Genomic DNA, 22,748 nt, shown 5'->3' with positions numbered 1-22,748 from the left:
TTAACTTCCCACCTAACCTAGGTTTCTTTGTTCAAACTAGAATGATTCACAAGGTCAAGGGTCATGTGGTGTCTGTTCTTCTTTCACAAAGGTCAGTCTCCTCCTCCCCTACTCTTGGGGAATCCTTAACTCCTTGCTAGATATCATTTTATTATGCAAACCTGTTTTTATTTTTATTTATTTTTATTTTTAATTTTTTTTGGTGGTACTGGGGTTCCTGGAAGACCTTCTACTTCTGGGCTACACTCCCAGACCTATTTTATACTTTTTATTTGGAAATAGGGTCTCTTAAGCCAGCGAGGCTGGCTCTGAACCAGCGCGATCCTCCTGTCTTCGGCTCCCAAAAGCAGGGATTACAAGCATGTGCCACCATGCCCGGTGCAAACCTGTATTTAGAATATGAAAGTCCTTGGTCCCAGCTCCTCTACCCATTTGCTAATTACTTTTAGCAAGGGTCTTTGCATTATAATGACTCCTTACAGTACCCAAGCCCTACCAGCCCTTTTACAGATCTGCACTCCATTTTCTATAAACGGATATATTTTAATAACCAAAACATCTTTTACGAATCTTTTTAGGCCATTCCTAATACAGGTACAGAAGAGGCAATCCTGAGTTAAGTCCCCCAACCCCCATGGCGTTGAGGGTGGAAAGCAGGCCTCACTATTTAGGGTGGCTATCACTCAGCCACCTCCCAACCCTCAAGCTAAATCTTGAAGATTATTCAGCCTGAGCAAAGGCACTGAGGCATCAAATGACAGGGTTTGAGGGGACAACCACACATGGTCTGGTCTTACATAAAGTTCAGTGGAGAAAAATGAAGTGAGAGGAGGGAGGGGCAGGATCACAGAGGCTTTGAATGCCATCACTGGCTGTAGAGGTTTTCTAGCAAAGAATTTTCCTTAAGGAGATTTATGTTTCTGCATCCATCATGCCTGAGCAATGGAAACGATAGATCTGGAGAGAACAATTCTTGAGGCACAGAGATCACCACAGTGGAAACAGGAACGGAAAGGAGGGTGTTAATTTAGCAACTGTTAGAGTCAGAATTCAGTGACTCACTGGAGGAGAGGATTAAGAAGTGAGATGACTCAGAAATGCCTGGTTTGGGAAACTGAGTGAATGATGCCACTAACGAGGAAACAAGAGAGGCAGAAGAACAGGTGGCAGAGGCAGAGGGAGTGAGTTGATTGTTGGCAGGAACCTTGGTTTACCATGGTGCCCTGCATTCAATTGGTGTCTGGTGAATAACTGACTTCTAAGCCCTCAGTGGCTTCCCAGTGCTCTTAGACTACGTGGCATGCATCCCAAGGCGTGCCTATGTTTTTAGTATTATCCACACAAGCCTGTGATTGGTGAGCATGACTGGGCTCCAGCCTGGCTTCGGTCTCTATAATCGTACCCAGGCCCCCTCTCTCCCCCTCATCATACTTCTGTCCCATTCCTCAGGCTGGGGCTGCATTCTTTGAGCTCTTCCCTTTGTCTGTTTTGTTCTCCCAGCTATTCACATGTGGGCCTCATTTTCCTTTCTCAGAACCCAGATCGAATGTCACCTGTTTGGAGACCCCTTTCTCGATCAACTGGCAAGTGATGACCTCTCTGCTCCGGATCCACCATTACAGACTGCACTGGGGTTTCGTGGAGGGAAATCCCATTTCTTTTGCAGCTGGCTTTTTGTTAGGTTCGGCAATAGGTTGTAGTAGACTAGAAGGAGCCTGGAAAACAGGAGGAGGGGAGAGGAAGCTGGAATTCCCTCCTGTTGGCTTGTTGTCTGTGTCACCCTGGCAACAGCAACTGGTCCTACTTTGCATTTCTTTCTCTTTTAGCACGCTCAGAACCAGCTGCAGGGCCTGCACTCTCCTGCTAGCGTCCCACCTCCAGAGTCTGCACTCTGAGGCCCCAGGTCTGATCACCTGGACCCCTTCCTTCAGTCTCACAGCCCTGGTCGTGGCTGGTGCTTCCTCTCTGTTATCTGTGTTTTCTTTGTGCTTTTCCAGACCTCCAGCATCTATGTAACTTATTTCTACATTAAAACTCTATTGAAATATTTAGTGTGTGATTTCTACCTTCTATAAAATATCTGGACTCCGATGTAACCACTGTACCCAGTCACACTCTAACGTATTATTGAATTTTCTTCATAGAATTTTTTCTAGTCTATATTAACTATTTTTTTCTCAAAATTTATCTCTTTCACTTGGATATGAGAGGCTTTGTGTCATTTGTAACTGTGAGATGGAGCCATGGGTTCTTATTCTTAGCTATTTTTAGAAAAGAATAGCCAGAACTATTTGCTGTAAGCTTAAGCAATTTTTATTATTACAAAGGCAGAAAGAAGAGATAGAGAAGCACTACATCAGAATGACATAGTGGAGTGACTCAAAAATAAGACACTGAGGTTTTGAATACAGATGAGTTTTTATAAAGATTCATTATTCTCCATCTTGCCCGACCAATAGTCTTCTGACCCCACTAGGTATGAGCCCACCCATCAACTCCATGAAAGCCCCCCCTTTTTTATGATTATGGTGATTTCTTGCTCAACCAAAAGCCTTCTTCCTGCCTTGACACTTGGAGGTGTAGGCCCAAGTCTGTGTTAAGACCTGGATGTGTTACTTGCTTAACAAAGTCAGGGGTCACATGGTATCTGCCCCCTTGACAAAGACCTGTACCGGTCCCCTTGCATCCTTGGGGAATTTTTGCCTGCTAGAAGTTATTTATTATGTAAACCTGTCTTTTAAGATATAAAAACCTGGGCTACAACTCTTTTGTGTTTTTGCCAATAATTTTTGGTGCAAGGGAACTCTGCAGAGTAACAGCTGTTTCCTTTTCCTGCCTGAGTGTCTGCTCTGACTACTTTTACGTTTTAAAATTAAAGCCAAAGCATTTGAAATCAATATATTTTAAAATTAGTACCAAAGATATTTCCCAATACCAGAGCATCATTTATCATTGTAACCTCAGGGCCTATCATGGAACCTGGCATATTATAGGAACTTAATTAATGCTTGTTAAATAAACTGAATTATTACAAAATATCATACTAGAAATACTGGTAACCGCCCATGCCCTCCCCCCCTAAAAAAGCCAGAACTGAATAATTCTTTAACTTTTTGGTTTTAAGTCAAGTTATCAATTACCTGTGTTAACAATATGAATATCTTAGTCAAGCACAATACTTCTTATGAATATGTTAGAATGCAATGCATTACTCTACACCATCATCACTGGAATAACAAGACACACAGTTTATTTGCTTTGAGGTTTGTACTTACATAAACCTCCACTTAATTGGGAATAATGACTTACCTTGTTAGAATTTCATAAAGATCAAGAGATGATAATCAGCTAGATCTACAAAGTTTTGTTTGTTAGCAAATAATTTTAAAAATGAAAGTCATCCAAAGAATCCACTTGTTGAAAAAACAAAATCTCTTAATAACATTTACTTGGTACACTTAATCTGTTTGTTTTTTCATTGTGTGATATGGTTTGAAACAACAAAAACAGAGAGCCCCAAAATATGGTTATTGTCTACACAACTATAAGAATCTGAAAACAGCTTTTACTTAAGCATGAACTACAAAGAAATATGTCACACTGCTTAATTCTTAAATAATTTTGGTCAAATAAATGCAAATAGATAAATGACATTGATGTTCACTGTGTCAAGTAGAACCATTTCATTGATCCTTAACATTTATTTATTTATTTATTTATTTATTTATTTATTTATTTATTGTGGTACTGGGGATAGAACTCAGAGGCTTTCTAGCCTCTGAGCTACATCCTCAGCCCTATATTTTATTTTGAAACAGGGTCTCACTAGGTTGCAGAGGCCTCACCAGCTAAGGCTGGTTGCAAACCTGCCATCCTCCTATCTCGCCCTCCCAAGTACTGGGCTTACAAGCATGTGACACCATGCCCCGCTCCTTTTTTTAAAAAATTCTTATTTATTTTTTGTGGTATTGGGGAAGTGAACACAGGGTATTCTATCTTTGAGCTATACCCCTAGCCCAACCCCATTTTTGAAGCAGGGTCTTGTTGGGTTGCTGCAAATCTCACCAAGTTGCTGCTGAACATTCCTGTAATCTCAAACCTGAAACTCCTGTTTCTTGTCCCAAGAACGGGGATTACAGGAATGTGCCACTACAGCCGGCTCCAACCTGAACTCGTAAATGCAACAACAGACGGCTATGTGAGTACTCTGCTAGCATCTTAAACACATGTTCAGCAGCTCCTCCACAAATTCATTTTTCTTTCTTTTCTGTTAATGGCTTAACATTTTTTTCAGTAAGTCAAGACTGAAGACTTGGAATTATCTCTCTTCTAACTTTCTTCCCTATAAAATGAGCCACCAAATTTTTTCTGTCCTGATTTCCCCATTGCCATCACTTCTTTCACCTGTACAACCTTCTCCACTGTTGCCTCTTCAGTTCCACCCTAGTCTGATCTGTCTCACTTGGTGCTGCCAGAGCTTTTTGTCTAAAAGGAGAGCTCCGCCGGGCGTGGTGGCGCACGCTTGTAATCCCCGCGCTTGGGAGGCGGAGACAGGAGGATCGCGCAGGTTCGAAGTCAGCCGTGCGCTGGCTTAGGAGACCCTGTTTCCAAAATGAAAATGTAAAAATAGGTCTGGGAGTGTAAATGTAAAAATAGGTCTGGGAGTGTAGCCCCGAGGTAGAAGGGCTTCCAGAAACCCCAGTACCACCAAAAAAAAAAAAATAAATAAATAAAAATAAAAAAAATAATAAATAAATAAAATAAAAGGAGAGCTCCAAGCCAGGCATAGTGGTGCACGCTTGTATTTTTAGTACTTGGGAGGCTGAAACAGGAGGATCAGAAGTTCGAGGCTAGCCTCAGCAACTAAGCAAGACCTTGTTTCAAAATAAAAAAATAAAAAGGGGTTGGGAATTTAGCTCAGAGGTGGAAAGCTACTGGCTTCAACCTTCAGTGTTACAAACAAAAGAAAACATAGCTTTGATCATATACTTTCTAGACTCCTTAAGTTGATATTTAAGAACTTTATGGGTTGGGCCTTATATATGCACCTTATTCAGGCTTAGGATAATATATCAACTCAGTTTCTATAGTTTAGTGTTTAAGAGTATGAACTATGGAGCCAGATTGCTAAATTTGAATCCTTGTCTCAGTTTCCTCATCTGTAATATAAAAACCAAAGGGTATTGTAAAAATTAAAGATGAAAAGTACCTAGTATTTGGGGCTAAGACAGAAGGATTGCAGGTTCAAGGGCAGCCTCAGCAAATTTAGTGCGGCCCTCAGCAACCTAGCAAATAAAAAATAAGGCTGGGGGTACAGCTCAGAGGTAGAGTGTCCCTGGGTTCAATCCCCATCACCGCACACATATACAAAAATCTACCAACCAACTAATCAACACGAAAACTGCTTGGAAGAGTACATGGCACATAGTAAATTCCATATAGTATGTTTTACTTAAGAAATATTTACTGATGCCTACACATATGTACATAGACCAGGAAGTTTTCTAAGGATTTGGGGTAATATCAGTGAACAAAATAAACAAAACTCCTTGCCTTTATGGACCTTATCTTCTACAATAAAAATAATTAATAACCTATAATTCTGCTTTTGGAACATTCTTCTTTCTGGTACCATCATTTTCAAAATTCTAAGTTTCCTTCAAGCTTAGATTAGATCAAGTAAGATTAGATGCATCTTACTCCTTGAAATCTTACCCTAGAGGGAGCTCTTCTTTGAACTTCTACTACCCTTTTATCCTCTATTATAGCATTTGTCAAATTCTACATCCTTTATCCTATATTATCAAACATTAAATATAAACAATATTATGGTTACTTGCATTTTTTGTTATCTCCCCAGTAGAGTGCATATCATTTGCTTTAACCTATTTATTTGTGTATATAGTTGCATGATATACTTTGTATTCAAGTACATAGATGCTTCAATAAATATTTCTTAGCCAGGCATGGTGGCGCATGCCTGCAATCCAGTACTTGGGAGGCTGAGACAGAGGTTTACAGGTTTGAGGCCAGCCTTAGTAACATAGAGACCCTGTTTTAAAAAAAAAAAGGTTTGGGTATATAGTTTTGTAGAATACCCCTGAGGCTAACACCCAGTACCATACACACCACACACACACACACACACACACACACACACACACACACACACTTCTGGAATGAATATAAGAATTCTTCCTGTGCTTTCCTTTGTCCTCTATTAACTAATCTTCAATTGTACATGCAAAAGAAAATTTCAGAGGTTTTTTGTGGTATAGCTTTGTGAAATAGCATTTGCTCAGGGTGTATGAGGTCTGGAGTTTGATCCACAGCACCAAAAACAGAAAAAAAACAAAACCAAACCATGAAAAAAAGAAAGAAAGAAAGGAAGGCTAAAATAGAACATTTTATTTTCATCTCTAGAAATATCAAACATTAGTATCAAATATTGCTTACTACTTTCCTTTATCACTATCATTTGACATGCTGTTTGCTTGTAGGAAGCCATTATGAACAGAGTATAATTTATCTGTTGTGTTTCCTACAGTCAGCACAGATTTTCCCCACTTCTCACTTCCTTCCAAACATGATAAACAACAATAACAAGCACCCAGGACTTCCAGATACCCACTCATCTGCAATTTTCTAGTTCATTACTTTTTCCCCCCTTTATTTCAAGGAACTATAGCTATTTGAGATTTGCTATTATGGCATATAAGTAAAACTTATTTTTTTTCTAAATCATCAAATATCTTTCCTCTATAGTACTTTTTCTTTTTTTCTTGTGTGTGTGTGTGTGTGTGTGTGTGTGTGTGTGTGTGTGGTACTCGGGGTGGCTTTTCTACCCCTGGGCTATACCCCCACACCTATTTCATACTTTATTTGGAAACAGGGTCTTACTAAGTTGCTGAGAGCTTCATTCAGTAGTCAAGGCTGGCTTTGAACCTGTGCGATCCTCCTGTCTCAGCCTCCCAAGTGCTGGGATTACACGCGTGAGCCATCACACATGGCTTCCAGCCCTATTTTTTTTATTTTGAAACAGGGTCTCTCTTAGTTGCAAAGGGTTTCCCTAAGTAGCTGAGGCTGGCCACGAACCTGTGATCCTCCTTTCTCCGCCTCCCAAGCACAGGGATTACAAGTGTGAGCCACCACACCCAGCTGACAATCTTTTTTAATGACAAGGCTAACACATTAAGTTTTTAAATAATGATCAAGGATTTTTTTTTATTCATTAAGTTTCAGTATCATTACAGAAAATGTTATGGTACAGAGCTGTTTAACATTTTTTTGTCTTTGCTCTTAATTTCCACATGAATGCTGGTAACACTAATATCTGTACAAGATCAGTCTTTGATTTTATTTTTTTTGTTCTGTACAATTTTAAATGTATTGGTTAAAAAGGCTGTCAGCACTTAAGGAAGCATTTTTCCTCCAGTTTGTTTGTTCAAATAAAAGGTATCCAGTTACTGCCCCAGAGTACTGTGCCAGAGGCTCCTAGGGTGGGACTCTTCCCCAGGCACTGCAGGGTGGTCCTTGAGGCAGGGCGGGCAGGGCCTCCACCCAGTCGCTCTTCTGTTTTGGCACAGCGCACATGAACACGAGATACATGATAAAGAACAAGCAAAAGCTCTCTGAAAGCGATTACGAAGCATACTAAAGGGAAATCCAAGTGTTGCCTACACTAGTATAAATAAGCAGACAGCCTTGGTTTAAGAGCATAAGTAGTTGTATTTTAAAGATGAGAAAAACACAAGTTCTGCAGGCACCTACCGCTGTCTACTAAAAGCTATCGCTATCAGACCTAGCATTGAACACACAAAGCAATTTGCAAGAAAGGAAAAATTTGCTTTGATATAATCAGAATAGAGTTGTCTGTTAAGATTTATTCTTAGGTGTTTCTTTTTTTCTTTAAAAGGTATTTAAATTCATTTGAAATATAGTTCAAGATGTTGACTATACAGATCAACTTTTATCCAAATCAGAAAAACTAGCTGTGCCGTTGCATATTACAGGATACAGTCAATGATATGTGGACATGCATCAATGCTTTCTCCTGCTGGTGACCATCATAGCCGTCCAATGACCATGACGTCCACCACCTCGCCCTTGTGGAGCTCCACATACTGCTCTGTCTTTGGAGGTAGCATCAACAATCCATTGGCGCTGCGCATGCTCATCAGACGGCTGCTCATCTGATTACCTGGAAAGAAATACTCTCATTACAGCTTCATAAGCATCACAGCGTACGCATTTGAAGTCCTTGCAGACTCATCAAGCCCCAAACTGACCAACAGAAATGCAGGGCTTCAGGAGGAGGAGAGATGATCAGACGTCTCAGTACCTTTTCCAGGTAACCATGTATTATATCCTACACATCCTTCTTTAAAAATGAGCATTAGAAATTCTCATTTAAAATAATAAAATCAGGATTTTAGAACATTGTGCAAAATGCCACAGATTCCCCCAATTCAAGCCAAAATATTATGTGTGTCTGAGAAAGAAGCTTTAAAACCTATTAGACAATAAGGGTAATAACAGTAGCAGCTACCATTTCTTCATTAAGTGCCAGACAGGGTAGTAGGCACTTTACTTAACCATCTTATTTGACTCTCATAAGACATAAGTCTTAAGTAACCTACCTATGGTCCTGCTAACTAGATTGGTGGCTATTAGAATGCAGATCTCTCTGATGGTATAGCCCAGGCACCTAGTCATTATTGTAGCTGATGTTGGCACTTGATAGGACCTTTGTTTAAAGAGTAATTTTGATGTAGGCAAATATGACTAGAGAAGTTGGGAGTACAAGTTTAAAGTTTAGAACAAGTAACTATAAAAATCTGAATTATCAGTATTGATTTCTCTACCCTTAATATCTAGGGCATAGTAGAGTTTACAGGATCACATTAAAACCTGGGCTTTCATCTTATATTTCAGGATGACATAGCCACAGTGTCCTCCTTTTCCTACAATCAAAATTATGCTCAGAATAACAGATCAAAATCTTCTATAATTCTAGCTATGTATTTCAAATGTTTATCTAGAAAATATGGCTCAATGATATGACTAAACTTTTATTAATTTTATTCTGTGTGTGTGTGTGTGTGTGTGTGTGTGTGTGTGTGTGTGTGTGTGGCACTGGGGATTGAACCAAGGGCATTCTACCTCTACACCCCACCCCTATTATATTCTCTTATTTGGAAACAGGATCTCACTAGGTTAATAAGATTCTCACTACTTGCTGAGACTATCTTTGAACCTGTGATCCTCCTGTCTCAGCCTCCCAAATACTGGATTACAGGTGTGTGCCACCACATCTGGCAAGTTATTATTATTATTATTATCATTTTTAGTCTTGTTCTGTCATGCTATACTGTTTAGGAATAATTTGGCTTATCTAACCTTTCAAAAAATAGTAATTTCAATATTAGGCATAACTACTGAAAAAGGTTGCATTTATATACATTTGTGTCTTAACAGAATGAGCATGTCAGGTACCTGCAGATGAATGACAAACCTGTACTCTGTGCCCAGGGCAGTGGTTCTTGGTGATGCCAAGTCAGTATGCACCGATGGTATTCTGGGCGAGGATCCAGTTTTACATCACATGATAACTACAGTACAAGGAAGAAAAGAAAGCAAACTTGATCATTTCTCAAAACTACAGGTTCTGGAGGTTGTGCAGAGAATATAGTGGGCATGAAAAATATCCTTAGCATTTGGCTATTTCCTTCCTTCACCTTATATATTTAGTACAGGAGTCCAGGGGTTGAGTTGCCCTGGTGAGAAGAGAGAAGAAGGCTCAGAAGCCAGTTTCATAGTGGAAAAGAGGATACATGAAAGAGATAAGGTCTATTTCTGAAGTCTATTTTTATAGACCCCTGACCTATGAATGGAGAAATAGAATTAGTTATCTAAATATTGAAAATTAAGAATATAGCATTAAACAAACAAATTTAGAACACATCTATCCATCCAGTAAATCATAAATCGTTACTGAGGACCTACTATGTGCTAGGTACCTTTCAGCTGCCCATTTAGACAACTGTTTTCAACAAAAGAGGAACAGGTGCTTTCCTTTTTTAAAAATCTTTCACTTGATAGTACTTGTGATTATATTTACTGATAGAGTAATGTCCCATTATTCCTAAGTTGTTTTGTGCTGTCCTTTTCCAAACTGTGTTTCCCCAATACTAAACTACAAGAACTACTCACATGAGAAAATTTTATTTTCAGTGAAGGGACCAAACTCAGGGTCTCACATATGCTGGGCAAGATCTACCATGGCACTATGCCCTAGACCTTAGATGCAAGGTGTTATTTGCTATTGTTTGGGCAAGGTTTTTTTCTTAGTTATAGTACTGATTGGTTCATGATAGTACTGTAGAAAAAAGTTCTGGATTGAGATGACATGAGACACCTAGGTTCTCCCAGCCTCACTGCTAAATGGTTTTTTATATTAGCAAGTTAATTTACTTTCCTATACCTGCTTTATTATCATTCCATGCAGTTATACTATAAAGTGGCTAAAATATCTTCAAGCTTTATGATCCTAATATTTTTAAGCTACTATTTTCAGCCAATCTAAAAGTGAAAATTAATTTTGTTTCAAAAGAAGATATGTATGTAAATTTAAGAAACAAAGATTAATGCATCAAATTGAAGTGAATAAAATATTTTCATAACTTCTTCACAAACAGCTGTTCCTTTTGCAATTAGCAATGAAACTGATTGTGTTTTTTGTACTTTGCTGAAATGCACAATAATTTATTAATTGATGTGTTTGTTTGTTCTGGTGTGACCTTGTTCTGGTTTATCATACTGCTAGGTTTAAGAGCTTGTTATTAGGCTGTAGGGAATGATGCTTTAGGCAGGCAGACACAGAGCATTGTGAATGGCCGGTGCCTCACTTCTGATGACTCCTTTTATTCATTAGAAAGTGGGCAGAAGGTGTGGGCCAGGAGTGTTCCTTCTGCTTTCATTGTATATTTGCCTGGCACATAGTAATTACTCAAGAGAAAAATTATGTTATATTCTGTAGTATGGTATGGTTGATGTGTAAATGTCTAAGGGAGAGAATTAGATTTTTAAAAAGGTCTAGAGAATGAGAAGACAAGCTATAGACTGAGAAAAATTTTTGAAAAAGAGACATCTGATAAAGGACTGTTAACAAAAATATATGAAGGAATTAACTCTGGCAACTCAATAATAAGAAAATGAATAATCCAACTTAAAAAATGGAAAAAGACCTGAACAGAGTCTTTCTATCCGTGTAATATCGAAAGCATATGAAAAAATGTTCAACACCATTTGTCATTATATACAGAATCACATGTTAAAACAACATTGAGACACCATCACACACTGATCTGAATGGCCAAAATTAAAAACGCAACATCAAATGCTGACAAGGATTTGGAAACAGGGACTTTCATTCATTGCTCACAAAAATGCAAAATCATACAGCCACTTAGGAAGACTTTGGCAATTTCTTATAAAAATATACATATTCTTTGTGTGTGTTTGTGTGGTACTGGGGATTGAACCCAGGGGAATTCTACTGAGCTATACACCCAAGGACTCTTTTATTTGCTACTTTGATTAAATAGGGTTTCATTAAATTACATCAGGCTGGCATTGAACCTGCAACCTCCTGTCTCAGCCTCCCAAGTATCAGGATTACAGGCTTGTGCCACCATACCCAGCTAAATAAACATACTCTGGGTGTGCTGTGTGTGTGTGTGGGGGGCAATTTGGGATTGAATCAAGGGTCATTCTACCTCTGAGCTACATACTCAGCCCTTCGTATTTTGTGTTTTGAAACAATCTTGCTAGGTTACTCAGAGTCTTGTGAAGTTGCTGAGTCTGGTCTTGGATCTGTGATCTTCCTGTCTTAGCCCCTACATACAGCAACTACAGGCATGTGCCACCACGCCTGGCTTTAAAATAAATATACTTTTACCATACAAGCCAGCAGTCATACTCTGTAGTATTTACCCAAATGAGGTGAAACTTCTGTCTATACAAACACCTGCACATGGATGTTTAAACAGCTTTATTCAAAATTGCCAAAGTTTAGAAGTAGCCAAGATATCCTTCAGTAGGGAATGAATAAATAAACCAAGCATATTATATATTATTCAGCACTAAAAAGAAATGAGCTATAAAACCATGAAAGGACATGGAGAGAACTTAAATGCACATTACTATCAATCTGCAAATGTTAGTACTATATGATTCCAACAATAAGCTATTTTGGAAAAGACAAAATTATGAAGCAATAAAATGATCAATGGTTGACGGGGTTGAGGGAGGAGGGGATGAGTAGGTAGAGTACAAAGGACTTTTAAGACAGTGAAATTGTATGATATTGTAATGGTAGATACATGTATTTACATATTTGTCAAACCCATATAATATACTATTGAATCTGGGTGATGATCATATATCAATATAATTCACCATTTCTTTTTATTTTTTTGTGGTACTGGGGATTGAACCCAGGGGCATTATACCTCTGAGCTACACCCCTAGACCTATTTTTTATTTTGAAACAGGGTTTCACTGAGGTTGTCCATGAACTGCAATCCTCTTGTCTCAGCCCCCCAAATGCTGGAATTACAAGCATGCGTCACCATGCCCAGCTGTATAATTCATCATTTCTAACAAATGTGCCACTTTGGTACCAGATGTTGACAGTGGGGGAGGTTGGGTGTATGTGGGGGAAGAAGGTATATGGCAAATTTCTGGGTTTTTTTTTCCTGCTCAATATTGCCATGAACCTAAAAGTTCTCTAATAAGAAAAGTAATTCATTAAAAAAGGGAGATTTCTTTTTCTTTCCCTTTTTCCTGTTCATCTTACAGAGAAATAGCCTCAGAGTGACTTTGAGATAGGCTTCACAGGAAATGTGATGCCTGAGTCTTAAGAGTGTGGAATTTACCAACCTAAAAGAGATGATGGTAGTGAAAACATAATCTTCTAGGAAAAAGAAAAATCATAGGCTCAGGAAAGGAACCTAATGTTCATTCTGGAAGCTTCAAATAGTGCAGTGTGGTCTGAGCGCAGGATGGGAAGTAGACGAAGCTTGTGAGGAAAAAGGCCTTGGGATGTAGGTCCTCCTATGCCCTTTTAAGGAATTTGAATTTGACCCTGATATTATGGGGTGCACGGATGGATTTTAATTGGAGATAGATGATTAGAGGATTAGAGAAATGATTAGATGTGAAAAGGATTTAAGAGGAGACAAGATTAGAAGAAGAAAAATCATTGAATGCCAAAAGTTATAAGAGCAGTAAATGTTAAGAGTCATCATTCACACCCAGGCATATTGGCTACAAAACTCAGGGGAATATGAATGGGAGAGGGGCTTGAGGGGAATGAGGAAAATCTGGAAGACTGAAGTCCAGAAAGGAAGAAGTCGATCCATACGATATAAAAGGCCAGGTAAGGTGAATGTCAACCTCTGCTAAAATTTGAAGTGATCATTCAAATAACTATATATGCTTCTCTAAAGCTTACAGGTCTGGGAATAAAACTGAAGAACAAAGAAGGAAGAATTGAACCAAGTTTGCAGGTTCTTAGAGTGAGGTATGGAAGAAGAAAGAAGAACAAAAAATTTAAAAAAAGAATGAAAAGAAGAGAAGCCAGGCGTGATGGTGCACACTTGTAATCTCAGTACTTGGGAGGCTGAGGTAGGGTTTGTGAACAGCCTCAGCAATTCAGCAAGGTCCTCAGAATCTTAGTGAGACCCTGTTTCAAAATAAAGAATAAAAAATAGGGCTGAGGGTGCAGCTCAGAGGTAGAATGCCCTGGGTTTCATCCCCAGTACTGCAAAAAAAAAAAAAAAAAAAAAGAAAAGAAGCGCATTTTGGAAAAAGTTGGGTGCTGTGTTGTATCAAACACCACTACATTTGGCTTGAAGAAAATTGTGAGCCAGAAGGAGCTTATGGACTGAAGGATAAGAGTAGGAGCTATAGGTTTCATAAATCTAACTCGTTATTGTTCCTAAATGATATATTGGAGTTGGCGATTTTGAGATGGAGCAGTTCAGGATATGGAAGATGATGTACACGTGAGTTTCTGAAGTAGAAATAAAGGTATTTAGGAAATGGAAGTTAAAGCAACTGATGGTCTGAGGCAACAGAGAGGAAGACCATGAAACAATGGTCAAAGGCCTGAATGTCTGCGGGGAATAGTGTCTGAGGGTCTGGTGGCAATGAGAGAGTGAATGCTGTAGAGGATGCAGGGGTCAGGCAGTGACTGAGACAGCACAGCGTGGAGGTGAGTTTGTGAAGAGCAGATGCCCACAGGGGATTTTACTCTGGTTAGAGGCCCAGGATGATACACTAGTGGCCTGGGTGGTGCAGGAGGCCTCACCTAAACTGGGATCTGGTTGAAACTTTCAAAGATGGTTAAGGGAGTTTTCTCATGCTTTTTTTTTTTTGTAAGCACTATAAAAGTTATGTTACTCTTTCCATTAGTCTACCAGAGAGGGCCTTGAACACATACCTTGTCTATCACTTGCCTAAATTTACCATGTAACTTTAAATCCTTGCATATGCTGATATGGCTCAGTATCAAATTCCTGTTTTCAAAGCTTCTATAGCCTACCTCTATTTCTCATCTCCTAATAAAGCCAATGTACACTTTTTATAAGTCATGAGCAGTCCTGTCATTTCCCCCCACCCTCAGTACTGGGGATGAAACCCAGGGGCATTGTACCTCCGAGCTACACCCCAGCCCTATTTTTTATTCTTTATTTTGAAACAGGGTCTAAGTTGCAGAGGCCTCACTAAGTAGCTGAGACTGGCCATGAACCTGTGATCTTCCTGTCTCCCAAGTACTATGATTACAAGCATGTGCCACCATGCCCGGATTATATATATATTTTAAATCCACAGACAATAATATTCTCATGTAATACATCTCATTATATCTTTTGATAAATTACTGATCGTATCAAATAAACACTCATATTCCTCTCTACAATGCAAACACCTTAGAAATTTTCAAAGAATATAAACATTTTGTTGAAATGCTCTGTACTTTGATGCTTATAACATTACTCAGAAAGCAATCATCATGTTCTTATAGTGTGTCTTTTTCTGAAATGTTTGAAATTTATCCCTGGGTCACAGAAACTGTAAGTTAATTGCTATTTTCTATGAGTTTATATTTGGAAACAAAAATTCTTGTCCTTTCCTTCATATAGGTTTAGTGTTAGGGTTATATCAGCTGCGTACTGCTGACTGATTTAAGTATCTACTCAGTTTTAACCCTGCTCTCTAGACTCCTGTATGGACCTTTTACCTTGAAAATATGATTCATATGTAGAAGTCATATAGGAGAAACATAAAAACAACATTTTCCCATTTATTTTCTATCATAAAGGTGATATTTGTGATATTAAGATACTACCACATTTGCCATCAAAAGTAATATATAATCCTAGTTGTTTATTTTGGGCAGTTAGAAATTGTATTCTTAATTGTTATCAGGCTTCCAGTTTGGTTTCTGGTCATTAGAAGACATTACCCTGGCTTTGATGATGGTTGGCCGAGGATCCAAGATGCCCTGCATCTTTCTCAGTGCAGGCACAACAAAGAGATTGCAGGTGACCACGGCTGATACAGGATTTCCTGAAAGTCAATCAAGCAGTTATTTATTTATTTTGGTACTGGGAATTGAACCCAGGGGGTGTTCTACCTCTGAGCTATACCCACACCCTTTTTAAAAAAATTTTAAACAGGGTCTTGTAAAGTTGCTAAGTGTCTCACTAAGTTGCCAAGGCTGTCCTCAAACCTGTGATCCTCCTGTCTCAGCCTCCAAAGTCCTGGGATTACAACCATGTGCCACCATACCCAGCTCCTCCAGAAGCTTTTTGACACTGTTTATTTCTGTTTTCCTCAGAGCCAAACCCTTATTAACCTTCTTAATTTTTTTGGAGGGTGCTGAGGATTGAACTTTGGCCTTGTGAATGCTAAATGCACAATCTACCACTGAGCACCAGCCCCTTAATCTTTACACTTTTTTTTTTTTGTGTGTGTGTGTGGTATTGGGGATCGAACCCAGAGGCATTCTACCTTTGAGCTACACCCCTAGCCCAGTTCTTTGTCTTATTTGGAAACAGGGTCTCTCTCACTAAGTTGATAATAATCTCACTACTTGCTGAGGCTGTCCTCAGACCTGCAATCCTCCTGTCTCAGGTCCCAGGTATAGGCATTACAGGAATGTGCCACAACACAGGACTTGATTTATTTTTTTTATGGTGCTGGGGATTGAACCCAGGGGCATATTACCTCTGAGCTACACCCCCAGCCCGATTTTTTATTTTTAATTTTGAAACAGGGTCTCACTAAGTTGCAGAGGGCCTCACTAAGTAGGTGACGCTGACTGCGAACCTGGATCCTCCTGTCTCAGCCTACCAAGTACTGGGATTACAAGCGTGTGCCACCATGCCAAACTCGGACTTGTTACGTTTTTAACAGTTAAATGCTTAATATATTTTCTTGCTATTTTTTAAAGCATTTGAACATCATTGGAGTAATAGTATTTTTATCAATAAAGATTATTTAAATATGAAAAATTAGTATAAACTTGGTACCAAATATTATAAAATATAGATATGTATAAATTTATCTATAATCATCTCTACCTAGAAATTTATTTTTTTCTCTTTTCTTTTTCGTGTGTGTATGTGTGTGTGTGTGTGTGTGTGTGTGTGTATATGTTTGTGTGTTACCAGAGATTGAACCCAGGGATATTCTATCTCTGAGCTACACCCAAGCCCTATTTTATTTTTTATTTGGGAACACAGCCTTGCTAAATAGCTGAGGCTGGCTTTGAACTTGAGATTCTCCTGTCTCAACCTATCAAATACTGGGATTACAGGCATGCACTACCACACCTGGCTAGAAATTTCTTTAAATTAAAAAAAACACCAAATAATTGATGATTTCAAGAACTTGAAGATAAATATTTTTATGGACTAAACTATGTTTTCCCCCCAGTTTCAAGTGAGGAAGCTCTAATCCTTAGTGTCGCTATATTTAGAAACAGGGCCTTTAAGGAGGTGACCAATATTAAATAAGAACATAGGATTGGTGATCTACTTCTATAGAACTGAAATCCTTATTAAGAAAGGAAGAGACACCAGAAGTGTGTGTGTGTACAGGAAGGGTCACAGGAGGACCCAATGAGGGAAGTCTGCAAAGGCCTCTCCTTAGACCAACCCTGGGCCACCATGACTTGCTACTTTCAGCCTCCAGATCCATGATCAAATAAATTTCTGTAGTTTAAGTCACCCAGTCGTATCGCAGTATTGTTATGACAGCTGTAGTGAATTACTGCAAATACCATTCTTTTAAAGTTTTAAGAAGAATTTGAGAAATTCAACTGTATCTCTCCAAGAAGAAAGCTAGGTACGTCATACACTTCAAAAGGAGGAAGGGTAGGCAAAAAAAGAAAAAGAAAAAAAAAGCGTTATGAATAATAGATTTGGTTGCCTGCTTGGTACTATTAACTAACTCATCAAGCTGTACAACCTTGGTAAGTTCCCAGTGTTTAACTCTAGTCACCCACAAAATGAAGAGTTGGGAACATAAGATTCTCAAGATCTCTTCTAGTTCTAATTCTAATTCTAATTTTATTAATTCCTTTAAACAGCTGTATGTGAGTATGCATTGTGTAAAGGAGGTGAGAATGGGCTATTAGATTGTGCCCTAAATGCTGCTAATTACGTCACCAAATTAAAAGGCAATGGTCAAGTTGGACATGGTGGCAAAGTATCAGTCCAGCAGCTGGAAAGCTGAGACACAAAGATTGCAGGACTGAGGCCAGCCTCAGAAATTTAAAAAGACTCACAGCAACCTAGTTAGAGACCATGTTTCAAAACAAAAATAAAAACAAAATAAGGGCAAGGGGCATAGTTCAGAGGTAGTATTCCACTGGGTTCAATCTCCAATACTACCACCACCAAAAGAAAAAGCAATGGTCAGATGGTCATTTTCCCTATTATTAGATAAAACCATACCTTCAGTTCTCTTCTACACATAAAAATAGTTAATAATGGATTTTTTAAGTTACAGAAACTGATGAGTGACACCAATAATTTTAACGGAAAAATGAGCTGTCTCATAGAACAGCAGATATTTTTTTGGGGGGAGGAGGAGAGGGAGTAGTACAGATTGGAGGATGAATCCAGAGTCTTACATATTGCTAGGCAAGCATTCTACCAGTATGCTACATCTCCAGATATTTTTATTATTTTTATTTTGAGAACAGTAACTTGCTAAATTGACTGGGCTGTCCCAGAGTTGCTGGGATTATAGGCCTACTCCACCTTGTCCCACACTTAAGATTTTTAATTGGTAAAAAATATTAAGATGATATTTAAATACATGGCCTTGAGCTGGGCCTGGTGGTGCATGCTTATAATCCCAGTACCTGGGAGGCTGAGACAGGAGGATTGCAGGTTCAAGGGCAGCCTTAGCAAGTAGTGAGACTCTCACCACCTAGTGAGACAAATAAGAAATAAAATTGGGCTGGGGGTGTAGCTCAAAAGGTAGAATGCCTCTAGGTTCAATCCCCAGTAACACACACACACACATACACTCACACACACACACATACACACACACACACGAAAAAAAAAAGAATAAAAAATACATAGCCTCAAGGAAAGTAAAAATACTCTTTGCAAATTGAAAATTCTCAGGGGCTAGGGCTGTAGCTCAATGGTAGAGCACTTGCTTAATATGTATGAGTCCCTAAATCTGATCCCCAGTATTATAAAAAAAAAAAAAGAAAATCCTGTAAATTGAACCACTTTGCTATTTCTGGAATCGGAACATATGAGTTGTTGCTGCCCTCTTTTGGCTCATTTGGGCTGAACAGAGAACATTTCAAATAAAAGTAACAATTTGAAGATAGGTTTAATTTTGTACTTGCTTTGGCAGATCAGCAACACTCATTAGTAAAGGTGAAACAGGTTCTCATATTAACAGTCTTTGTTTTACTATCACTGATGATCTGTAGGTTGTCAAACTTTACAAAGTAAAGGCTCTCTTCCAGATAACATTAAGCTAAGAAGAAAAGCCTCTTTCTTTTTTATATAATGGCTTTTAGAGTATATGAGGAAATATTAAAGACCCCATGGAGTTTCATGCCATAGATACATTCTGAGGACCATTTTACTTATATGATCTCTCAACATTTTCTACATTTTGGAAATTGTGTCTCTTTTATCCTTATAGATAGGGGCTTACAAATATTAAGTTCAAATTTTTTCTGCTGCTTCCATCTCTTTATATTTCTATTTTAAGATTTACTTAACTTATGTAAAAAGTAAGTAAATATTCCAAGCCCATGAGATTTGTAGATCTGAAAGGGATAACAGGCTATTTTCTGAAGGAATCTGTGTTGAAAAGAGGATTTGTGCAGAATTATTGGAGGATAACTTTAAAAGTGGAAAGTTGACAAATACATACACCAAAGTCTAAATTGCTTCTAAATTTATCAAGATTCATAATGATTTTACATTCACTACCAAAAGGTAATAAAAATTGGATTTGAAAGTCCATGTAAACTGAACTACTTTGCTTCCTCTGCAGTCTGAACATAAGAGTTCTGCTCACATGGGAGTGAGGGTGATCTTGTCAGACTGATGATATGTGAGATTGGCTGAGATGCACTGGTATCAGTGGCTCCTCCTTTCAATGCCTGCTCCCCACTACCCCAGGTTTGGCAAAGGAAAGGCCGTTTTGCTTTGTTTTATGGTGTTGGGGATGGAACTCAGGGCCTTGTGCATGTTAGGCAAATGCTCTGCTTCTGAGCTACACCCCAGCCCTAGCACTGAATTTTTTGACTTAGTACTCATATGGGCTACTAATGCCTTTTGGACCCTTGAGCAAAATAATTCCAATTGTGAGAGGTGATTAGACTGCTAACTTTGACCAATTTCCTATAAGGAAAAGGCAGATGCCCAAGAAAGATCTAGTGACAACTAACATCTGGTTATCATCTTAGGGTCTGGAATGTGCTTTGGAAGATACTATCTATAGTTTGACTTTCACAACACCCCATGAAGGGGATTATCAGTCACATTTTATAGGTGAAGAAACAGCCTCAGAAAAGGTCAGTTAGCAAAGCTAGGACTTGAATCCAGGTCTTTCAAATTCCAAACCAAGTGATATGATTGGGGACTGGTTACATAAAAAGTAAAAATAATTTTGGTCATTTTTCTAGAAAACAAAACACAAAGTCAAAACTAGAAAGTAGTTTCAATGATTCTTACCTGGTAGTGCAAAAATAATTTTTCTTACACCATCAATATCCAAAGTTGCAAATGTTGTTGGCAGTCTAGAGGAAAAATGGAGGTTACTTGTTAGTGATTGCTAAGTAACACGACAAGTAAACTAAGTACTCCAGTTTTCTTGTTATGTGGCTATCTATATAGACCACTTATCATATAAAAACACCTTTATGTTGACATGCTTTTAAACCTTTACACTCTGAAGCATTTCTGGAGCATTTAAATAAATTTGTCTTTAGCATCTTCTGTTTTCAAGTAACTAAACTTCCTGGCTTTCTGTAGCTCACTTTTTTTCCTCTTGAGAGTGCCATAGAAACATTCTTTAAATCCTGGAGTTAGTATGTTTTGCCACCCTTCTCATTAACAAGGTCTATACCACTTTTGTTGAGGATTTCTAATGATCGTTCTTATTATTGGAAGACTATCTGGTAATATATGCCAAAGTGCCTATTGTTTAAGATAAGTATTTATTGTACTTTTAAAACTATATTTAGAAACGTACCTAAAAGTTTCCTATCAAAGGAGCTTCTGATATATCCAAATATATAAAACATCATATCTTAAAGTTAATGCAATAAATTAAAAATATTATCTGTGCCGGGCATGGTGGTGCACACTTATAATCCCAGCACTTGAGAGGCTGAGACAGGAGGATCACACAGGTTCAAAGCCAGCCTCAGCTACTTAGTGAGGCTCGAAGCTTGGTGAGACCCTGTTTCCAAATAAAGTATAAAATAGGTCTGGGAGTATAGCCCGGAGGTAGAAAAGCCCCTGGGTTCCACCCCCAGTAACACCACACACACAAAAAAATCGAATTATACTTCCTCAAAATTCTATTTTTTTCCCCTGGTACTGGGGATGGAACCCAGGGGCATTGTACCTCCAAGCTACACCCCCATCCCTATTTTTTAGGCCTTTTAAAATTTTTATTTACTTATTTTTTTTATGGTACTGGGGATGAAACCCAGGGGCATTGTACCTCCGAGCTACAACCCTAGCCCTATTTTTTATTCTTTATTTGGAAACAGGGTCTCACTGAGTTCCTGAGAGCCTCAGTAAGTAGCTGAGGCTGACTTTGAATCTATGGAATACTCCTGTCTCAGCCTCCCAAGTACTGGGATTACAAATGTGTGCCACCATGCCTGGCAAGGCCTTTTATTTTTGACACAGGGTCTCACTAAGTTGTGAATTGCCTTGCTAAGCAGCTGAGGCTGTCGGCGAATCAGGGTCCTCTGGTCTCCGCCTCCAGAATGCTGGGATTACAAGCGTGTGCCACCAAGCCAGGCTTTCTCAAAATTCTGACTTGAACTCTTATCATGGAGGAAGTGGGCAGCCGGGAACAGTAGTTTTCTATTAATTATCCTTCTATAGAATTTTAGCTATAAATCTCATTATACTAATGAAACTTGATGAATGTAGAATCCCTAGGGAGTGCTAAACTTTCCATGTAGGTAGAAAGTTATCCTTTTAAGTACCCAAATTATTTTTATTTTCATTATTTTTGTAGGGTGATATTTATTTATTTATTTTATGGTGAGGGTGGAACCCAGGGGCTTTCTACCTCTGGACTATACTCCCAGACCTATTTTCTATTTTATCTGGAAACAGGGTCTCACTAAGTTGCTGAGAGCCTCACTAAGTAGCTGAGGCTGGCTTTGAACCTGTACGATCCTCCTGTCTCAGCCTCCCAAATGCGGGGATTACAAGCATGCGCCACCATGCCTGGCTGTAGGTTGATATTTAAAAAGCGGATCATTCACTCATTATCTTTTGCAAAAACACGGTGAGACTTGCATTTATGATCATTTGTAATCAACATCATTAACAGAGTTTATTATGGCACAGAGAGAGATTGTGAGAGTACTAAAGTTGTTTTTTACCTGTAAACCATAATTCCACAATGCTGTGTTTCTATAGTTCTTATTTCTATTTTTCCCCTGAGAATTTTTCTGTGTTTTCTTAATGCCAGAGTGCCATCATTTTGACCCTTACAGCTGGCTTTAGGTATGGGAATCTGAGTAGTAGTAATATTACTCATACTGTTGGAATGATAATGCTAATAGTGTAAATTTCTATTTAAAAGTAACATTCATATGTTATATCCATTGTTAAATTCTCAAAAGAATCTCAAAAGGTGACAATTATCATCCCATCTTATAGTTTCAGGAAATTGAAACTCAGAGAGATTGTGCAATTTGGCTAAAAATCACTCATTATTAAGTGGAGAAAAATAATCAAGGTTGTTTAAACATTATCGTTCATATACATATATTTAAATTAAATTAAAAAAATTTTTTTGCAGTACTGGGGATTGAACCCAGGGGCATTCTACCTCCAAGCTATACCCTAGCCCATCTTTTTATTTTTTAGCGCTCCTGGGGATGGAACTCAGAGACATTCTACCTCTGAGCTACACTCCCAGTTCTATTTTTCATTCTT

General features: G+C 38.5%; 1 protein-coding gene across 9 annotated transcripts in view; it reads right to left on the bottom strand.

The window, feature by feature from the left end:
- Positions 1-8,066: 8,066 nt before the first annotated feature.
- The window catches only part of GPHN (gephyrin), a gene marked incomplete at both ends in the record, with an annotated part of 546,660 nt that continues 531,978 nt past the window's right edge, over positions 8,067-22,748 (bottom strand). For all 9 annotated transcript variants that reach the window (XM_080706865.1, XM_080706872.1, XM_080706867.1 and 6 more), the window contains 4 exons: positions 8,067-8,200; positions 9,515-9,611; positions 15,533-15,636; positions 20,292-20,356. In XM_080706865.1, the coding sequence (XP_080562991.1) occupies positions 8,067-8,200; positions 9,515-9,611; positions 15,533-15,636; positions 20,292-20,356 (400 nt within the window). The remainder of the gene's footprint in view (positions 8,201-9,514; positions 9,612-15,532; positions 15,637-20,291; positions 20,357-22,748) is intronic.

Source organism: Muscardinus avellanarius (assembly GCF_963383645.1).
Source record: "Muscardinus avellanarius genome assembly, chromosome: 12".
Classification (NCBI taxonomy): Eukaryota; Metazoa; Chordata; class Mammalia; order Rodentia; family Gliridae; genus Muscardinus; species Muscardinus avellanarius.
This window is presented reverse-complemented; position numbering and strand designations above follow the sequence as displayed.